This window comes from Ascaphus truei, chromosome 19 (assembly GCF_040206685.1).
Source record: "Ascaphus truei isolate aAscTru1 chromosome 19, aAscTru1.hap1, whole genome shotgun sequence".
Classification (NCBI taxonomy): Eukaryota; Metazoa; Chordata; class Amphibia; order Anura; family Ascaphidae; genus Ascaphus; species Ascaphus truei.
In genome coordinates, this window is record NC_134501.1 from 34,355,267 (window position 1) to 34,371,384 (window position 16,118).

At 47.0% G+C, this 16,118-nt stretch overlaps 1 protein-coding gene across 1 annotated transcript in view; it reads left to right on the plus strand.

Moving 5' to 3' along the window:
* LOC142470156 (capping protein, Arp2/3 and myosin-I linker protein 2-like) overlaps positions 1 to 16,118 on the plus strand; it is a 154,497-nt gene that overhangs the window by 98,551 nt on the left and 39,828 nt on the right. The window contains exons 4-5 of the mRNA XM_075577110.1: positions 414 to 816; positions 8,504 to 8,623. Coding sequence (XP_075433225.1) covers positions 414 to 816; positions 8,504 to 8,623 — 523 coding nt within the window. The remainder of the gene's footprint in view (positions 1 to 413; positions 817 to 8,503; positions 8,624 to 16,118) is intronic.

Sequence of the window (16,118 nt, forward strand, 5' to 3'; positions counted from 1 at the left end):
GTATTTATATATAATTACGCCCCCACTAAACACCCTATCACACCTCTCCGTCTTTTAATTATTATTTGTATGTTTGTTTTATGTATGTGGTTTCTCCAAACAATTTATTTTAATCAGTTATAATAAAGTTAAGTTTTAATTAGGGTGTATTTCTTCTAGTGCCACACTAAAGGGACTCTTTCTTTCCTCTTACTCGCTTAATATATTTAACCACAATGCAACAGAACGCTGAGCAAATCCTTCTGAGATAATAATCTGCATAAAATATAAGAAGCTTCTTTAAGAAATGTTTTGGATTTGATAAAGAATAATATCAGGAGATTGTTGGATAGTGTGTCTGGCAGTCTTTCTATGTAAGAAAAAAAAATATATAAATATATAATAATGATTTTGTTTCCTCTTATTTTGCACAGCCAAACCCCACTGCTGGTCTCCCAGGAACCAGCGTATCTCTCATCATCTGGATCCAGAACATTCAAAAAGAAAATAGGGGAATTTTTTGCATTTAAAAAACCAAAATCCACCAAAGGTCCCAAGTCGGAGAAGGAGCCGGACGGGAGCCCCGTGGCTACGAAAAGCAGGAAACAGACTCTAACGGACATACTGAGACCCCTGGGAAAGGGGGAAGAGACACTCAAGGCCCAAGACCAGGCTGAAGATGCCACGTCGGCAGAGTCGAGGTCTGTGGTGGACCCTACATGGACACCAGATGCAGCAAGGCGGATCAAACCCAGGTACTCCAGGGAAGGGAAGTCCCAGTCGCTGATTCTCCTGTCGGGAGAGGACGAGGAGTCACTTGGAATCAAACAGGACAAGGTAAGGATCGGTGTTGTGCAAAACTGCATTGAAAGGGCTGATCCCTCCTGGCACTTTAGTGTGATAATGGCGGTGACATGGTTAAGGGGTCACCTTGGGGTGATCAAGGCCTTTTTCTTCCAGCCTGAGCCCTAGAAGTATTTTTCAATCATTTTGTAAAGTTACTTTGTAAACCTGATGAGCTGAGATTTGGAGGGGACGGTGATTTCCTTTGGCTGGTCCCTTATGTCTGATGTCACCGTGTTTTCTACAAGAGTTTGCACAGGCAACCTCTCTCCCCCAGTCTAGGACATTTGGTTACGGCCATTTTGCCGTGACCTAATCGCCGCCTGCGTTTTGCAGCCACTTCTTCGCCACAGGGACCTCTCTACCGGCCGCTTCGTTGCCAAGGTACGCCCCTAACCTTACCCCTTACATTAAAAACCCATAATCCTAACACTACCCCCTACCCTATAAATCTAACTCTTTACCCTATTCTTCTTATCCTAAACTCTTACCCTAAACCCCCTCATCCTAAGGCCCTTACGCTAAGCCCCTTACACTAAGCCCCTTACGCTAAGCCCCTTACCCTAAACCCCTTACCCTAAGCCCCTTACCCTAATCCTCTTATCCTAATCCTTTTATCCTAATCCTTTTATCCTAATCCTCTTATCCTAAACCCTTACCTAAGTCCCTTACACTAAGTCCCTTACCCTAAGTCCCTTACCCTAAGTCCCTTACCCTAAACCCCTAACACTAATCCCCGACCCTAAAAACATAACCCCTTACCCTTAAACCCCTTTCTTTAGCCCCCCCACCCTAACGCTAAAACTCCTTAAAGTAACCCCCTTACCTTACTGTAGAAGCGGCCGACACCTGAGTGTTTTGCCGCTGAGCGGCTGCTGCGAAGGGTCTGTCAGCGGCCAAACGCCGGCGCAGACCGTCCAGCTGCGGCCCAATGTCCCTTTCTGTCTCTTCCCATCCTTTTATTTATATATATATATATATATATATATATATATATATATATATATTAATTTTGTTTAAGTGAAAGGCGGAGGCCTGTGGGATCTATTTCCTGACGTCTTCAGGCTGCAAATCAGCAGCATATTTATCCGAGGACAGAAATCCCACTGAGAGCACCTGGAGGTGTCCCTCGGATAAAGCGGGTGTCACTCCCTCGCCCTGATTTCCCCCCAGTTTTTCAGCCAGGAGAATGTACACACAGTCCCGGGGCTTTAAACTCGTCTGCTTAAGCAAAGCACATTCATTGCAGCTGCAATCCTCCTGCATACAGTATAAACACCACATTACTCTGCAGCCGGGGTGCTGGTCTGAGTAGAAACCCCCTCCTCCTCCTTCTCCAGCACTCTGCTCGCCTTTGTATGGACTTTCATATATATGGTTCTACATTTACTATGGTGGAAAAGGGAGAGGACTAAGCTATTGAAATAAATAAACTCGTTACTAAGTCCTCCTGTGTTGTATGTCTGTGTAAATGTATTGATTGGTTATTTTGTGCATATAAGCGGGCTAAGCAGCCACTTAGAGCCCCACTGGTTCAGGGGCCCCATTTCACCCCCATTCCACCTCCAGGGCAGTAACTAGCAGCCTGCCATTAACCTGTTCCCCCGGTCTGTGTCCCGCCCGCAGAGCGCGGTCACTCTGATCTCTATTAATCAGACCGGTCAGTGACTCCCCTGCAGCTCTCTCTCTCCTATTCAGCACTGCGAGACCTGGAGAGCAGCCGCGGAGTTACCGACTGGCAACATCTGATTAGTAGAGATCAGACAAACAGAACTGCGCTCCGCGGGCAGGACACAGAGGCCCAGAGCTCCAATAATGGGCTAAGCTTGAGCTCGCCTTCACTCCAACTCGTATGAATGCTGAAGCTTAGCCACTTCTGTGGGTGTGAGTGGGAGGGGGGAGACAGACAGAGTCTGCGGGGGATATTCTAGTACAGGAGCGGCCCACTCCAGTCCTCAAGGGCCTCTAACAGGTCAGGTTTTCAAGATATGAAACAATGGTGGATTCGGCGCAACTGCGCATGTCTGAATCAGAGAGGCTCCTAAGGAGCCTCTCTGATTCAGACATGCGCAGTTGCGCCGAATCCACCATTGTTTCCTGACTACATCAAGACGGTGGCACGCAGGAGCAGCCGAGGAGAGCGGGTCCCAGACCGGAGATGCAGGTGAGGTGAGTTAACAATTATCCCCCTGCACCGGTCGATACTGTGGCCAAACGGAGCTCCCTCGTGTTATGCCCCAGTGTCTGATATTATCAGATCGCTGCACTGCACACGGAAGCGCAGGACAGACTCTTTGACATCAGGTTTTCAAGATATCCCTGCTTCAACACAGATGGCTCAATCAGTGGCTCAGTCATAATGACTGAGCCACCTGTGCTGAAGCAGGGATATCCTGAAAACCTGACCTGTTAGTGGCCCTTGAGGACTGGAGTCGGCCGCTCCTATACTAGTAGCTGTGAGTTTGTACACGTAAAACCGCCCGGCCATAAGTCACTGATTAAACTGGGCAGAAATCCATTTTCTTTATAACAATTCGTATAGTTTAAACCGCGTAAAAAGTGACAAGCCGCCCGGTGTAACAGCCAAACCGCCCGGTGTAACAGCCAAACCGCCCGGTGTAACAGCCAAGCCGCCCGGTGTAACAGCCAAACCGCCCGGTGTAACAGCCAAATCGTCCGGTGTAACAGCCAAGCCGCTCGGTGTAACAGCCAAACCGCCCGGTGTAACAGCCAAACCGCCCGGTGTAACAGCCAAACCGCCCGGTGTAACAGCCAAACCGCCCGGTGTAACAGCCAAACCGCCCGGTGTAACAGCCAAACCGCCCGGTGTAACAGCCAAACCGCCCGGTGTAACAGCCAAACCGCCCGGTGTAACAGCCAAACCGTCCGGTGTAACAGCCAAACCGTCCGGTGTAACAGCCAAACCGCCCGGTGTAACAGCCAAGCCGCTCGGTGTAACAGCCAAACCGCCCGGTGTAACAGCCAAACCGCCCGGTGTAACAGCCAAACCGCCCGGTGTAACAGCCAAGCCGCTCGGTGTAACAGCCAAACCGCCCGGTGTAACAGCCAAACTGCCCGTTGTAACAGCCAAACCGTCCGGTGTAACAGCCAAGCCCGTTGTAACAGCCAAACCGTCCGGTGTAACAGCCAAACCGCCCGGTGTAACAGCCAAACCGCCCGGTGTGACAGCCAAACCGTCCGGTGTAACAGCCAAACCGCCCGGTGTAACAGCCAAACCGTCCGGTGTAACAGCCAAGCCGCCCGGTGTAACAGCCAAACCGCCCGGTGTAACAGCCAACCCGCCCGGTGTAACAGCCAAACCGCCTGGTGTAACAGCCAAACCGTCCGGTGTAACAGCCAAACCGCCCGGTGTAACAGCCAAACCGCCCGGTGTAACAGCCAAACCGCCCGGTGTAACAACCGCACAGATATGCACACCGCACAGATATGCACACCGCACAGATATGCAAACCGCACAGATATGCACACCGCACAGATATGCACACCGCACAGATATGCACACCGCACAGATATGCACACCGCACAGATATGCACACCGCACAGATATGCACACCGCACAGATATGCACACCGCACAGATATGCACACCGCACAGATATGCACACCGCACAGATATGCACACCGCACAGATATGCACACCGCACAGATATGCACACCGCACAGATATGCACACCGCACAGATATGCACACCGCACAGATATGCACACCGCACAGATATGCACACCGCACAGATACTACAATGTCCCCTTGGGCCTCTATGTAAATCTGTCTGTGGATATAGTGCAGTGTGTATAGCATGGACAGCTCCGGCCAAACACACGGTCACAACCAAAGCAATTCAAGGAAAGCAGAAGCAAAATACAATATCACAGTGTCAAAAAACAGGACAATCCATCAAACCTGCAGTCATCACGAGGGGTAGTATTTATCCGCACAGGAGCGGGGCAGTATTTATCCGCACAGGAGCGGGGCAGTATTTATCCGCACAGGAGAGGAGCGGGCAGTATTTATCAGCACAGGAGAGGAGCTGGGCAGTATTTATCCGCACAGGAGAGGAGCGGGGCAGTATTTATCCGCACAGGAGAGGAGCGGGGCAGTATTTATCAGCACAGGAGAGGAGCTGGGCAGTATTTATCAGCACAGGAGAGGAGCGGGGCAGTATTTATCAGCACAGGAGAGGAGCGGGGCAGTATTTATCCGCACAGGAGACGAGCGGGGCAGTATTTATCCGCACAGGAGAGGAGAGGGCAGTATTTATCAGCACAGGAGAGGAGCGGGGCAGTATTTATCCGCACAGGAGAGGAGAGGGCAGTATTTATCAGCACAGGAGAGGAGCGGGGCAGTATTTATCCGCACAGGAGGGGAGCGGGGCAGTATTTATCCGCACAGGAGAGGAGCGGGGCAGTATTTATCCGCACAGGAGAGGAGCTGGGCAGTATTTATCAGCACAGGAGAGGAGCGGGGCAGTATTTATCAGCCCACGAGAGGAGCGGGGCAGTATTTATCAGCACAGGAGAGGAGTGGGGCAGTATTTATCAGTACAGGAGAGGAGCGGGGCAGAATTTATCAGCACAGGAGAGGAGCGGGGCAGTATTTATCAGCACAGGAGAGGAGCGGGCAGTATTTATCAGCACAGGAGAGGAGCTGGGCAGTATTTATCCACACAGGAGCGGGGCAGTATTTATCAGCACAGGAGAGGAGCGGGGCAGTATTTATCAGTACAGGAGAGGAGCGGGGCAGTATTTATCCGCACATTAGAGGAGCGGGGCAGTATTTATCCGCACAGGAGAGGAGCTGGGCAGTATGTATCCGCACAGGAGAGGAGCGGGGCAGTATTTATCAGCACAGGAGAGGAGCTGGGCAGTATTTATCCGCACAGGAGAGGAGCTGGGCAGTATTTATCCGCACAGGAGAGGAGCTGGGCAGTATTTATCAGCACAGGAGAGGAGCGGGCAGTATTTATCCGCACAGGAGAGGAGCGGGGCAGTATTTATCAGTACAAGAGAGGAGCGGGGCAGTATTTATCCGCACAGGAGAGGAGCTGGGCAGTATTTATCCGCACAGGAGAGGAGTGGGGCAGTATTTATCCGCACAGGAGCGGGGCAGTATTTATCAGCACAGGAGAGGAGCGGGCAGTATTTATCCGCACAGGAGAGGAGCGGGGCAGTATTTATCCGCACAGGAGGAGCTGGGCAGTATTTATCAGCACAGGAGAGGAGCGGGCAGTATTTATCAGCACAGGAGAGGGCAGTATTTATCAGCACACTAGAGGGCAGTATTTATCAGCACAGGAGAGGGCAGTATTTATCCGCACAGGAGAGGAGCGGGGCAGTATTTATCCGCACAGGAGAGGAGCTGGACAGTATTTATCAGCACAGGAGAGGAGCGGGCAGTATTTATCAGCACAGGAGAGGGCAGTATTTATCAGCACAGGAGAGGGCAGTATTTATCAGCACAGGAGAGGAGCGGGGCAGTATTTATCAGCACAGGAGAGGAGCGGGGCAGTATTTATCAGCACAGGAGAGGAGCTGGGCAGTATTTATCAGCACAGGAGAGGAGCGGGCAGTATTTATCAGCACAGGAGAGTAGCGGGGCAGTATTTTTCAGCACAGGAGAGGAGCGGGGCAGTATGTATCCGCACAGGAGAGGAGCGGGGCAGTATTTATCCGCACAGGAGAGGAGCGGGGCAGTATTTATCCGCACAGGAGAGGAGCGGGGCAGACTTTATCCGCACAGGAGAGGAGCGGGGCAGTATTTATCAGCACAGGAGAGGAGCGGGGCAGTATTTATCCGCACAGGAGAGGAGCGGGGCAGTATTTATCAGCACAGGAGAGGAGCAGGGCAGTATTTATTCGCAAAGGAGAGGAGCGGGGCAGTATTTATCCGCACAGGAGAGGAGCGGGCAGTATTTATCCGCACAGGAGAGGAGCTGGGCAGTATTTATCCGCACAGGAGAGGAGCGGGGCAGTATTTATCAGCACAGGAGAGGAGCTGGGCAGTATTTATCCGCACAGGAGAGGAGCAGGGCAGTATTTATCCGCACAGGAGAGGAGTGGGGCAGTATTTATCAGCACAGGAGAGGAGAGGGGCAGTATTTATCGGCACAGGAGAGGAGCGGGGCAGTATTTATCAGCACAGGAGAGTAGCGGGCAGTATTTATCAGCACAGGAGAGGAGCCGGGCAGTATTTATCCGCACAGGAGAGGAGCGGGGCAGTATTTATCCGCACAGGAGAGGAGAGGGCAGTATTTATCAGCACAGGAGAGGAGCTGGGCAGTATTTATCAGCACAGGAGAGGAGTGGGCAGTATTTATCAGCACAGGAAAGGAGCGGGCAGTATTTATCCGCACAAGAGAGGAGCGGGCAGTATTTATCCGCACAGGGGAGGAGAGGGGCAGTATTTATCAGCACAGGAGAGGATTGGGGCAGTATTTATCAGCACAGGAGAGGAGCGGGGCAGTATTTATCAGCACAGGAGAGGAGCGGGCAGTATTTATCAGCACAGGAGAGGAGCGGGGCAGTATTTATCAGCACAGGAGAGGAGCGGGGCAGTATTTATCAGCACAGGAGAGGAGCGGGGCAGTATTTATCAGCACAGGAGAGGAGCGGGGCAGTATTTATCAGCACAGGAGAGGAGCGGGGCAGTATTTATCAGCACAGGAGAGGAGCGGGGCAGTATTTATCAGCACAGGAGAGGAGTGGGGCAGTATTTATCCGCACAGGAGAGGAGCGGGGCAGTATTTATCAGCACAGGAGAGGAGCGGGGCAGTATTTATCAGCACAGGAGAGGAGCGGGGCAGTATTTATCAGCACAGGAGAGGAGTGGGGCAGTATTTATCAGCACAGGAGAGGAGCGGGGCAGTATTTATCAGCACAGGAGAGGAGTGGGGCAGTATTTATCCGCACAGGAGAGGAGCGGGGCAGTATTTATCAGCACAGGAGAGGAGCGGGGCAGTATTTATCCGCACAGGAGAGGAGCGGGGCAGTATTTATCAGCACAGGAGAGGAGCGGGGCAGTATTTATCAGCAGTGTCATTAAGCAGCGGGAGATCGATATTCTGGCGCTACTTGTTCCAGTGGAGCGGTATAGAGTCTTTGATATATAGCACTTGTAAGAGGAACTGGCTGGTAGGGTTTTAGCCAATCTGAGAGATCAAAGAAGCTGTTGGGAGATAAAAATAGGCCTGACATAACTGTCTGACTATACAGTATATATACTGTATATATATATATATATAATTGTCAGGCCATTTAAAAGTATATATACTGTATATATAATAATATATTGTATGCCCTATGGCACTGATCGCTGCAGCGAGCTCTGAGTCAGACTGCGGCGCTGCTCCCTCCTGGCTGCGCCCGTCTAACAGCCAGTGGTTATAGGGACGGTCCGTCAGAAGCAGCACAGCGTGGTGGAGCATTGGGTGTGAGGGTGTGATGGAGGCCGGCCCCCCACAAAATCTTTTGCTAAAAGCCCCCTTAAACCGCCCCTGTTTGGGGCAGTTTAACTGAAATCGAACCTTTATGTTGCACACATTCTGGCGGGTCACTGGGGAATTTGACCCCAAGCATTACATTGACCCCCCGTAGAATAACCAAGATGCTACGGAGACCCCATGCTCGGAGGATGTAAACCAGTGGGAATGTTGCATTTGTTTTCAGAAGCGGCATTTCGAGAAGGCGGACAGTGACGTTTGTAACACGTTTGAGCACCGGGTTCACAACATGCTCCATCGTATCGGGGTCACCAGAGTCCTATCGTCCGAAGTGAAGAAGAAGCAGGTGAGCTTACAAAAAAACATGAATGTGCGAGGTTGTTGCTCAGTGTTTTATTTCGTACAAATTACATACATACATATACATATATACACATATACATACATACATATACATACATACATACACATATACATACATACACATATACATACATACATACATATACATACATACATACACATATACATACATATACATATACACACATACACACATATATACACATATATATACATATATACACAGACCATACGATACCGGTTGCAACACGACATCAAGGGACAGCACGCAGGTAAGTAAATCATAGATTTTCTATATTTGATAGAAGAGACAAAAAACGACATTTCGGTCCCCCAGTGGGACCTTTCTCAAGGTGGTGCTATTAGAATATAGAAAATGTATGATTTGCTTACCTGCGTGCTGTCCCTTGATGTAGTGTTGCAACCGGTATCGTATGGTCTGTTATTGCTTTATGGGATAAGCACCAAAACTTATTTACTTGCATATGGTGTGCATTGGATTCTATATATATATATATATATATATATATATATATATATATATATATATATAGAATCCAATGCACACCATATGCAAGTAAATAAGTAATATATATATACATACATATATACATATATACATATACATGTAGAAAAAAAAGTATACATTACCGCATAGCAGCAAAAAGGGAGACAGCACTCAGGTGAATGAAAATAAATGTATTAAATGCAGCACAGTTATGTGCTGTATTTAATACATTTATTTTCATTCACCTGAGTGCTGTCTTCCTTTTTGCTGCTATGCGGTAATGTATACTTTTATTATTTATATGGGACATTCACCTATTCATTATTGAATTTCTATTGGAGTGCCAGTGATTTTTTATCACATATACATGTAGAGGTATCAGTACCGTGTTAGCCGAGCTTCAATAATCAAAAAATAAATAGACGATACCGTTCTGTGGCTAACGAAATGCTTTTATTTGTGCGAGCTTTCGAGATACACTGATCTCTTCTTCCGGCGATGTTACAATGAATGAAGCAAGCAAAGGGTATACAGTACTTAAAAACAGTGTCTCTTGGAATGTTATCTGTGCTCGTCCCTCCCCGTGTGTGGATGTGATTTATGGCTAGAGGTGTTAAATGGTGCCTGAAAGTTAGTGATGTAAGAGTGTGTGTGTGTATCTGTGTGAATATAAATGAATGGAGAGCCCAAAGTGTATACAGTGCTTTACAAAAGGTGTGTGTGGAGTGGGAGTTAATATAAATGGTGTGGGTAGGTGTGGAAATGTGAGAGATTGTATCATAACTAAAAGTGTGTGTAGATACTATGTGGTCCCTATTAGTGTATAGGGATGGAAAAACAAGGAGTATTTGTATGTGTAAGAGACAGCTGTGTGTGCATACATATTGCACAGTATGTACAGACATGGCCTTTAGCTCTCATGGGAAGAGAGTTCACTTGTGTCAGTAATGACTCATAAAATTTCGATCTCTGTTTAGGCCACCGCTAAGTGTCCCAAACAGTTGCATAAATTTGTATTCATGCAACCATCTCTCTTTCGGTGTTTGAAGATTACCTTTGAGTATGGCAACCCTCAGATCGTTCATCTTATGGCCAGAGTCAGAGAAATGTTCGCCGACAGGACTGTCTCTTGTTCCGCGTGTGATGCTGTGGCGATGCAGGTTCATTCTCTTGTTTAGCCCCTGCCCTGTCTCACCTATGTAGTAGCAGCCCCCTGGGCATTTCATGCACATGATGAGGTACACGACATTGCTGGAGGAACAGGTGAACCTTCCTCTGATTTTGTATTCCCAATTCCTGTGTGGTATTTGTATTGTGTCTGCTATGTAGAGCATTGCGCAGGTTTTGTATCTTGGGTCCTGGCATGGTTTTGTCCCGCATTCAGTTGTACTGCTGAATACTTTACTCCTCACCATAATATTCTTGAGATTATGGGGTTGTCTGTATGATAATAAGGGTGCTTCAGGGAAGACCTGTTGCAGTCTTGTATCTTCCTGGAGGATGGGGTGTGGTTCCCTGGCGATCTTGCGTAGGGCTCCTAGGTGTGGGTTATATGTGACCACCAAAGGTACCCTGTCGCTTGTCTCTTCTGTTTGTATTCAAGGAGATCACTTCTTGGTATTCTGGTAGCTTTGTTAATTTGCTGGTCTACAATTCTGTGGTTATATCCACGGTTTATAAAGTCTGATCTCAAGGCTGTAATATAATATACCTTTGTAATAATGTAATATACATATACATACATCGCCGAACCAAAAAATCTACTCGTCACCTAGCACCGCCCCTCGCCACCCAGCCCCGCCCCTCACCCGGCCCACTTTTATCAAATGGAATACATTCCTAATAAGAATTGTGTGTATGAGTGTGTGACTAGTCTGGGTGGGTGACTGACTGACTGACTGGGTGGGTTACGGACTGACTGATTGGGTGACTGACTGGGTGGATGGATGGATGGGTGACTGACTAACTGGGTGGGTGACTGGGTGGGTGGGTGACTAACTGACTGGGTGGGTGACTGACTGGGTGGGTGGGTTGGTGGGTGACTGGCCCCAATACATTTTAAAAAGACCCCCACTACCCCAATGCATATACAAAATACCTGGCGCGAGCAGGGGAATGAACAGAACCACAGCACGGTTCGCCAGCGGCCAAAATCCGGCGCCGCGGGCGATCTGGCGACCAGATTTGTCGACCACTGTGTTTGAATATATATATATATACACTGGCGACACACTTTATTCGAGCTCGGCTAGTCCCACGAATTCGGATATACCCGGGTGTATTGAGGTTTGTGACTGTTTTCTGCCCGAGTGCATCGAGGTATTTTCCAGGCAGGGATTGAAGCATTTTATTCCCGCTGGCTGCAATACTGCACAGTATATATATATATACTGCATTACAATTCATGAATTTATGCCATCTGGTAGACACGCGAAGCATTGCAGCCTATTAAATCCTAATCATTATCATTTAACAGATCAGCCGCCCCTCAGCCAGGCATGAACCCAGGCTGGGAAGGCAAACGCAACGGGGCTTGTCAGAGGTGAGGAGCGGCGCATTCCAGGTATCTGCCAGGTACATACTGGGTATTTGCTCGAATAAAGTGTGTCGGTGCAGTATATATATATATATATATATATATATATAAAGCAGAAAATAGCCGTGTTAGTCCAGTTGCGATAGTGCAGAATAAATGAGTTCTTCAGTATTAGGTGATACCTTTTTTATTGGACTAACAATTTATTTCATACTGCTGCGGCCAAGTTTATTCGAGCATTTGCCCGTTCTTGGCCGCAGCAGTAGCCTGGCGCGCGTCCGAGTGTGACGGGAGCGCGCCGAAGCAGCGGAAGAGCGCCCTCCGATCGGGGCGCTCTCCCTACCGCTACCGGGTCCGCCGGGTCCCCCGGAACCCCCTGCCGCCGTCCCGCAGATCGCGGGACACCAGGGCTCCCTCGGGGAGCCCTGGACGCGCGTGCAGGGAGCGCAGGCTCCCGAAGACGCGTGACCGCGCGTCATAGGGGCGGCCACTAGCAAGCCGGGAAATCTCCCGGCTTGCGGTACCGGCCACACTTTAATAAAGTGTGTCGGTAGTGTAGGACAAGCTTTCGAGAGTTCTCTCTTCTTCAGGTCAAGCAATACTGATATAGACAGGAATCTATGGCTAAAACAGTGTAGAGAGAAAAAAAACAGATATGTACTGTAGATAAGGTAGGGTGTTAAAAGTGTTGGAAGCCAGGGGAGGGTGACAAGGAAAGGTGTGGAGGGGGAGGGGGAGGGATGCTGTGGGGGGGGGGGGTAGAGAAAGTGTGGATAAGGATAGAGGCAAGCAGAATAATTACAAACAATTTTGATAAGGTGTGAGAAAACCCATTTCCGCATTAAGTCCTTTGGTTTTGGTGTCAAAGAGTCTTATCATTCTAAGTTCAAATGTTTTCCGTTCTTGGGTGCGTTTAAACATTCGATTGAGGATTTTGATTTTTAAATCATTTATGGAATGATCTGGCTGTGAGAAATGATGTCCCACAGGTGAGCATTATCTTCCTTCTTTGTGATGGAATATAGAGTGTCTGTGCATATTCATTCTTCCTTGTAGTTTTTGGCTGGTTTCCCCAATGTAGCAGCCTTGGTCACATTTGTTGCACTGAATCATATACACTATATTCCTGGATCTGCAGCTGTATGATCCTTTAACATTGAGTGTTCCACGGTTGTGACTGGCTGTGGGATCTTGGCATATATGTTTGCAGAGTTTGCAGCGTTTGTTGTTGCACGGTTTTGTGCCATTATCAGTGTCTTTAAGTTTGTTGTGAAGTTTTCTGCTGACTAATTTCTGTTTTTCTGTTTGAGGTTCTCAATATATATATATTCTGTGAAAAGCGTAAATAAAAAACACAGTCTGAGGTTATTTTGAAACAGAATAACACGTGAATTTATTCAAGTCAAGTGCACAACGGAGACAGCTTCAAAACAAAAGCTCTCTTCCTAGTTGCCATTAGAACAGAAGGAAAAAGAATATTTTCTGGTTCAAAAGACCTATTCGTGTGGCCAGTACGAACAAACCTTTTAAATTCCATTCTTTTTCTTCTACTCTCTCTCTTAGGGCTGCTCTGCAATTACTGGCAACATGTCCTACCTTTTTACACTTATAACACTTTATGTCCCTTCCAAACAATATACACACAGTCTCTAATTTTATCCCAATTTCTGCATATAAACCTGTCATAAAAATAACCCTCAATATCTACTTCCTCAACAACACATATGCCTTAATTATCTATCGGCAAATTCACTTGCTATTTCTTTCCTATTCACTTTCTTTTTCACTTGTTATTATATTAACTTCTGTCCTGGCAATGGTAAAAATTAATGCAGCGGGACCCTTCTGTCCCTCAACATAATTCTTTTGACCCATATTAACGTAAGGTATGTTTCCCTGTGGGATTCAAAAACACACGAGACGGCGCTCCCTGAGCTTATCAAGCCCACAGAAAAAGACCCCTCTTTCATTTAAACATCTGCGCAATTAGTTGATAATAGTACAAACAGTGCCATTCACTGGCCAACAAAATATATTTATATTGTCTCTTTTCGTTCTCTGTATTCATTCTTTATTATTTTCGTCTGCAGACACACAATCCTGTGAGAATTTTTGGTTTCCCATTATTCCCCTGTTACAGAAATCAAATTTAATTGACCTGTACAATACTTCTTCGGTTACAGAAATCAAATTTAATTGACCTGTACAATACTTCGGCTACAGCAATCAACTGTTAATTGACCTGTACAATTTAGCGTTACAATAATCAACGCAAGCTGATTACGTACAACTCTTTTGGCATGTTATTGTTCTGAATAGTGTAAATATGCAAATAGGGACCTGTCACAAGACTGTTCCCCAATCACATTTTCTCACCATAACTATACCAAAGAAAAACTTGAATCACTTCAGCGGGTCCAACCCAGTCCTGATAAACCTTATACTTTTATAACATGGATACAGATAAGACTTTCTAACCAGATCTCCATGAATAACTCACTTGGTATGTAAATGACAAAACAGAGCAAATGTACAATCAGGGACCCGTCCTGCTCAGACAACAAAAATATTTATCACAACCCAGGACGGTCTTTAAAATGAATACAGGAACAGAGAATAATAAATTCACGTGAAACTGCTAGGGATTCATACTCGTCACATCAGATAAGACACCGTTCAAAAATCAGCTCCACGCACCACTCAAAACAATTTAATCAGGCTGTCTAAAAAATGCAGGTAGCCTTACCTTGATTCATATGAGCGCTCAGGTTTGAGTGATGGAGGAGTGATTCATCCGGGTGCTCGATTCCGATGATATTGAGTCCCTATTCGGAATGCGCCATCTGTGAAAAGCGTAAATAATAAACACAGTCTGAGGTTATTTTGAAACAGAATAACACGTGAATTTATTCAAGTCAAGTGCACAACGGAGACAGCTTCAAAACAAAAGCTCTCTAAACAATAAACATGGTATGCCATATATTTATACCCTAAATCCTAAAGCTCCACCCCTTTATGGGGGGGCTTGCACGTCACTAAACATTACCTCATTTTGTAATACATAACAATACTAAAGCTGATGTCATTTTGTAATACATAATAATATTGTATAACTGCCTGTCAGCTAGAAACCATTCTGGGGTTAAATGGGATGTGCCTATCCTACCACCTGGCATTTGTGTGAGAACTAGTTTCACTGCGAGAATCTAAGTTTATCTCATGGGTTCTCATAACTTTTAGCCTGTTTACTCTTTTAATTTGAAGCTGATTGGATGAGGAAGGGTCAATAAATTTAGCTAGGAGCGAAAAAATTCCATTCTCTGCTTCACACATTTGTTTATACAGAAATGAAACACAGAAATTAGACTCACAGAGACAAGACAAGATGGCGGATTGAAATATTCACACAAAATGGCTTCATCCTAAATGCTATGTTGTTATGCCAGACCCCCTAATGTCTCAACTTTGTCAATATATATATATATATATATATATATATATATATATATATATGTATATGTATGTATAGATATAGATATATATTATATATATATATATATATATATAAAATATGTATATAGATATATAGATATATATAGATATATATCTATATATGTAAAGAATCGGGGGCCACATCCCTTTCGGCGTGACCCCTCCTTACCCACTACCAGTACTGCAGAGGCTGCTGCCCCTGCCCCCCCGCCGCTACCCATGCCGCCACCCAGTGCATACCTTGAACTCTGCCGTCGCCATCTTGGATTCTGGCACTGGTGTTACAGACTCTCAGCTGTGCTCCACTACTTCCTGGTCTCTCAGCCACTCACGAGCAGCTCCTCGACACGCCTCCGCCATGCCCCTCGTCCGGATTGGTCACTGTCGCTTTAAATATCCTGCTTTGCCTTCACTTCCTTGCTACCTGTGTTGCCTGGAACCTGTGTCGTGCTCTCTTGTGTTTATTCCTTACAGCTATTGACCCGGCTCGTCTGAAAACCCCCTCTGGCCCCTGAACTCGGCTTTCCTAGAGACTACGGAACTTTCTATATCCTCGGACTCGGCAAGTACTTGACCATTCTTTATCTACATCCAGGCCTGGCCACGCTACTACGCCACATCCCGGACATGCCCCCTCTGCTGTCGGTGCGTATACTCTACATCCCACCTTAGTACAGGGGACTGGTCTGGTCTGCGGGCTGCACAGCGTGACATTATGCAGAGCCCAAATGCAGACCTGGCTGAGGTGGGGGAGCTTATTACGTCCCTTAAACAATGCATCCTGTCTTTTGGAACGCAGATTACCAATTTGATTCAACAACTATCCACTCTCTCACTACAGCCCACTCCGCCACCAGCAGCAGCCGCACCTTTAAGAATCCCTACGCCTAAAGCATATGCGGGTGACCCTCTGGCCTGTCGAGGGTTTTTGAACCAGTGTGA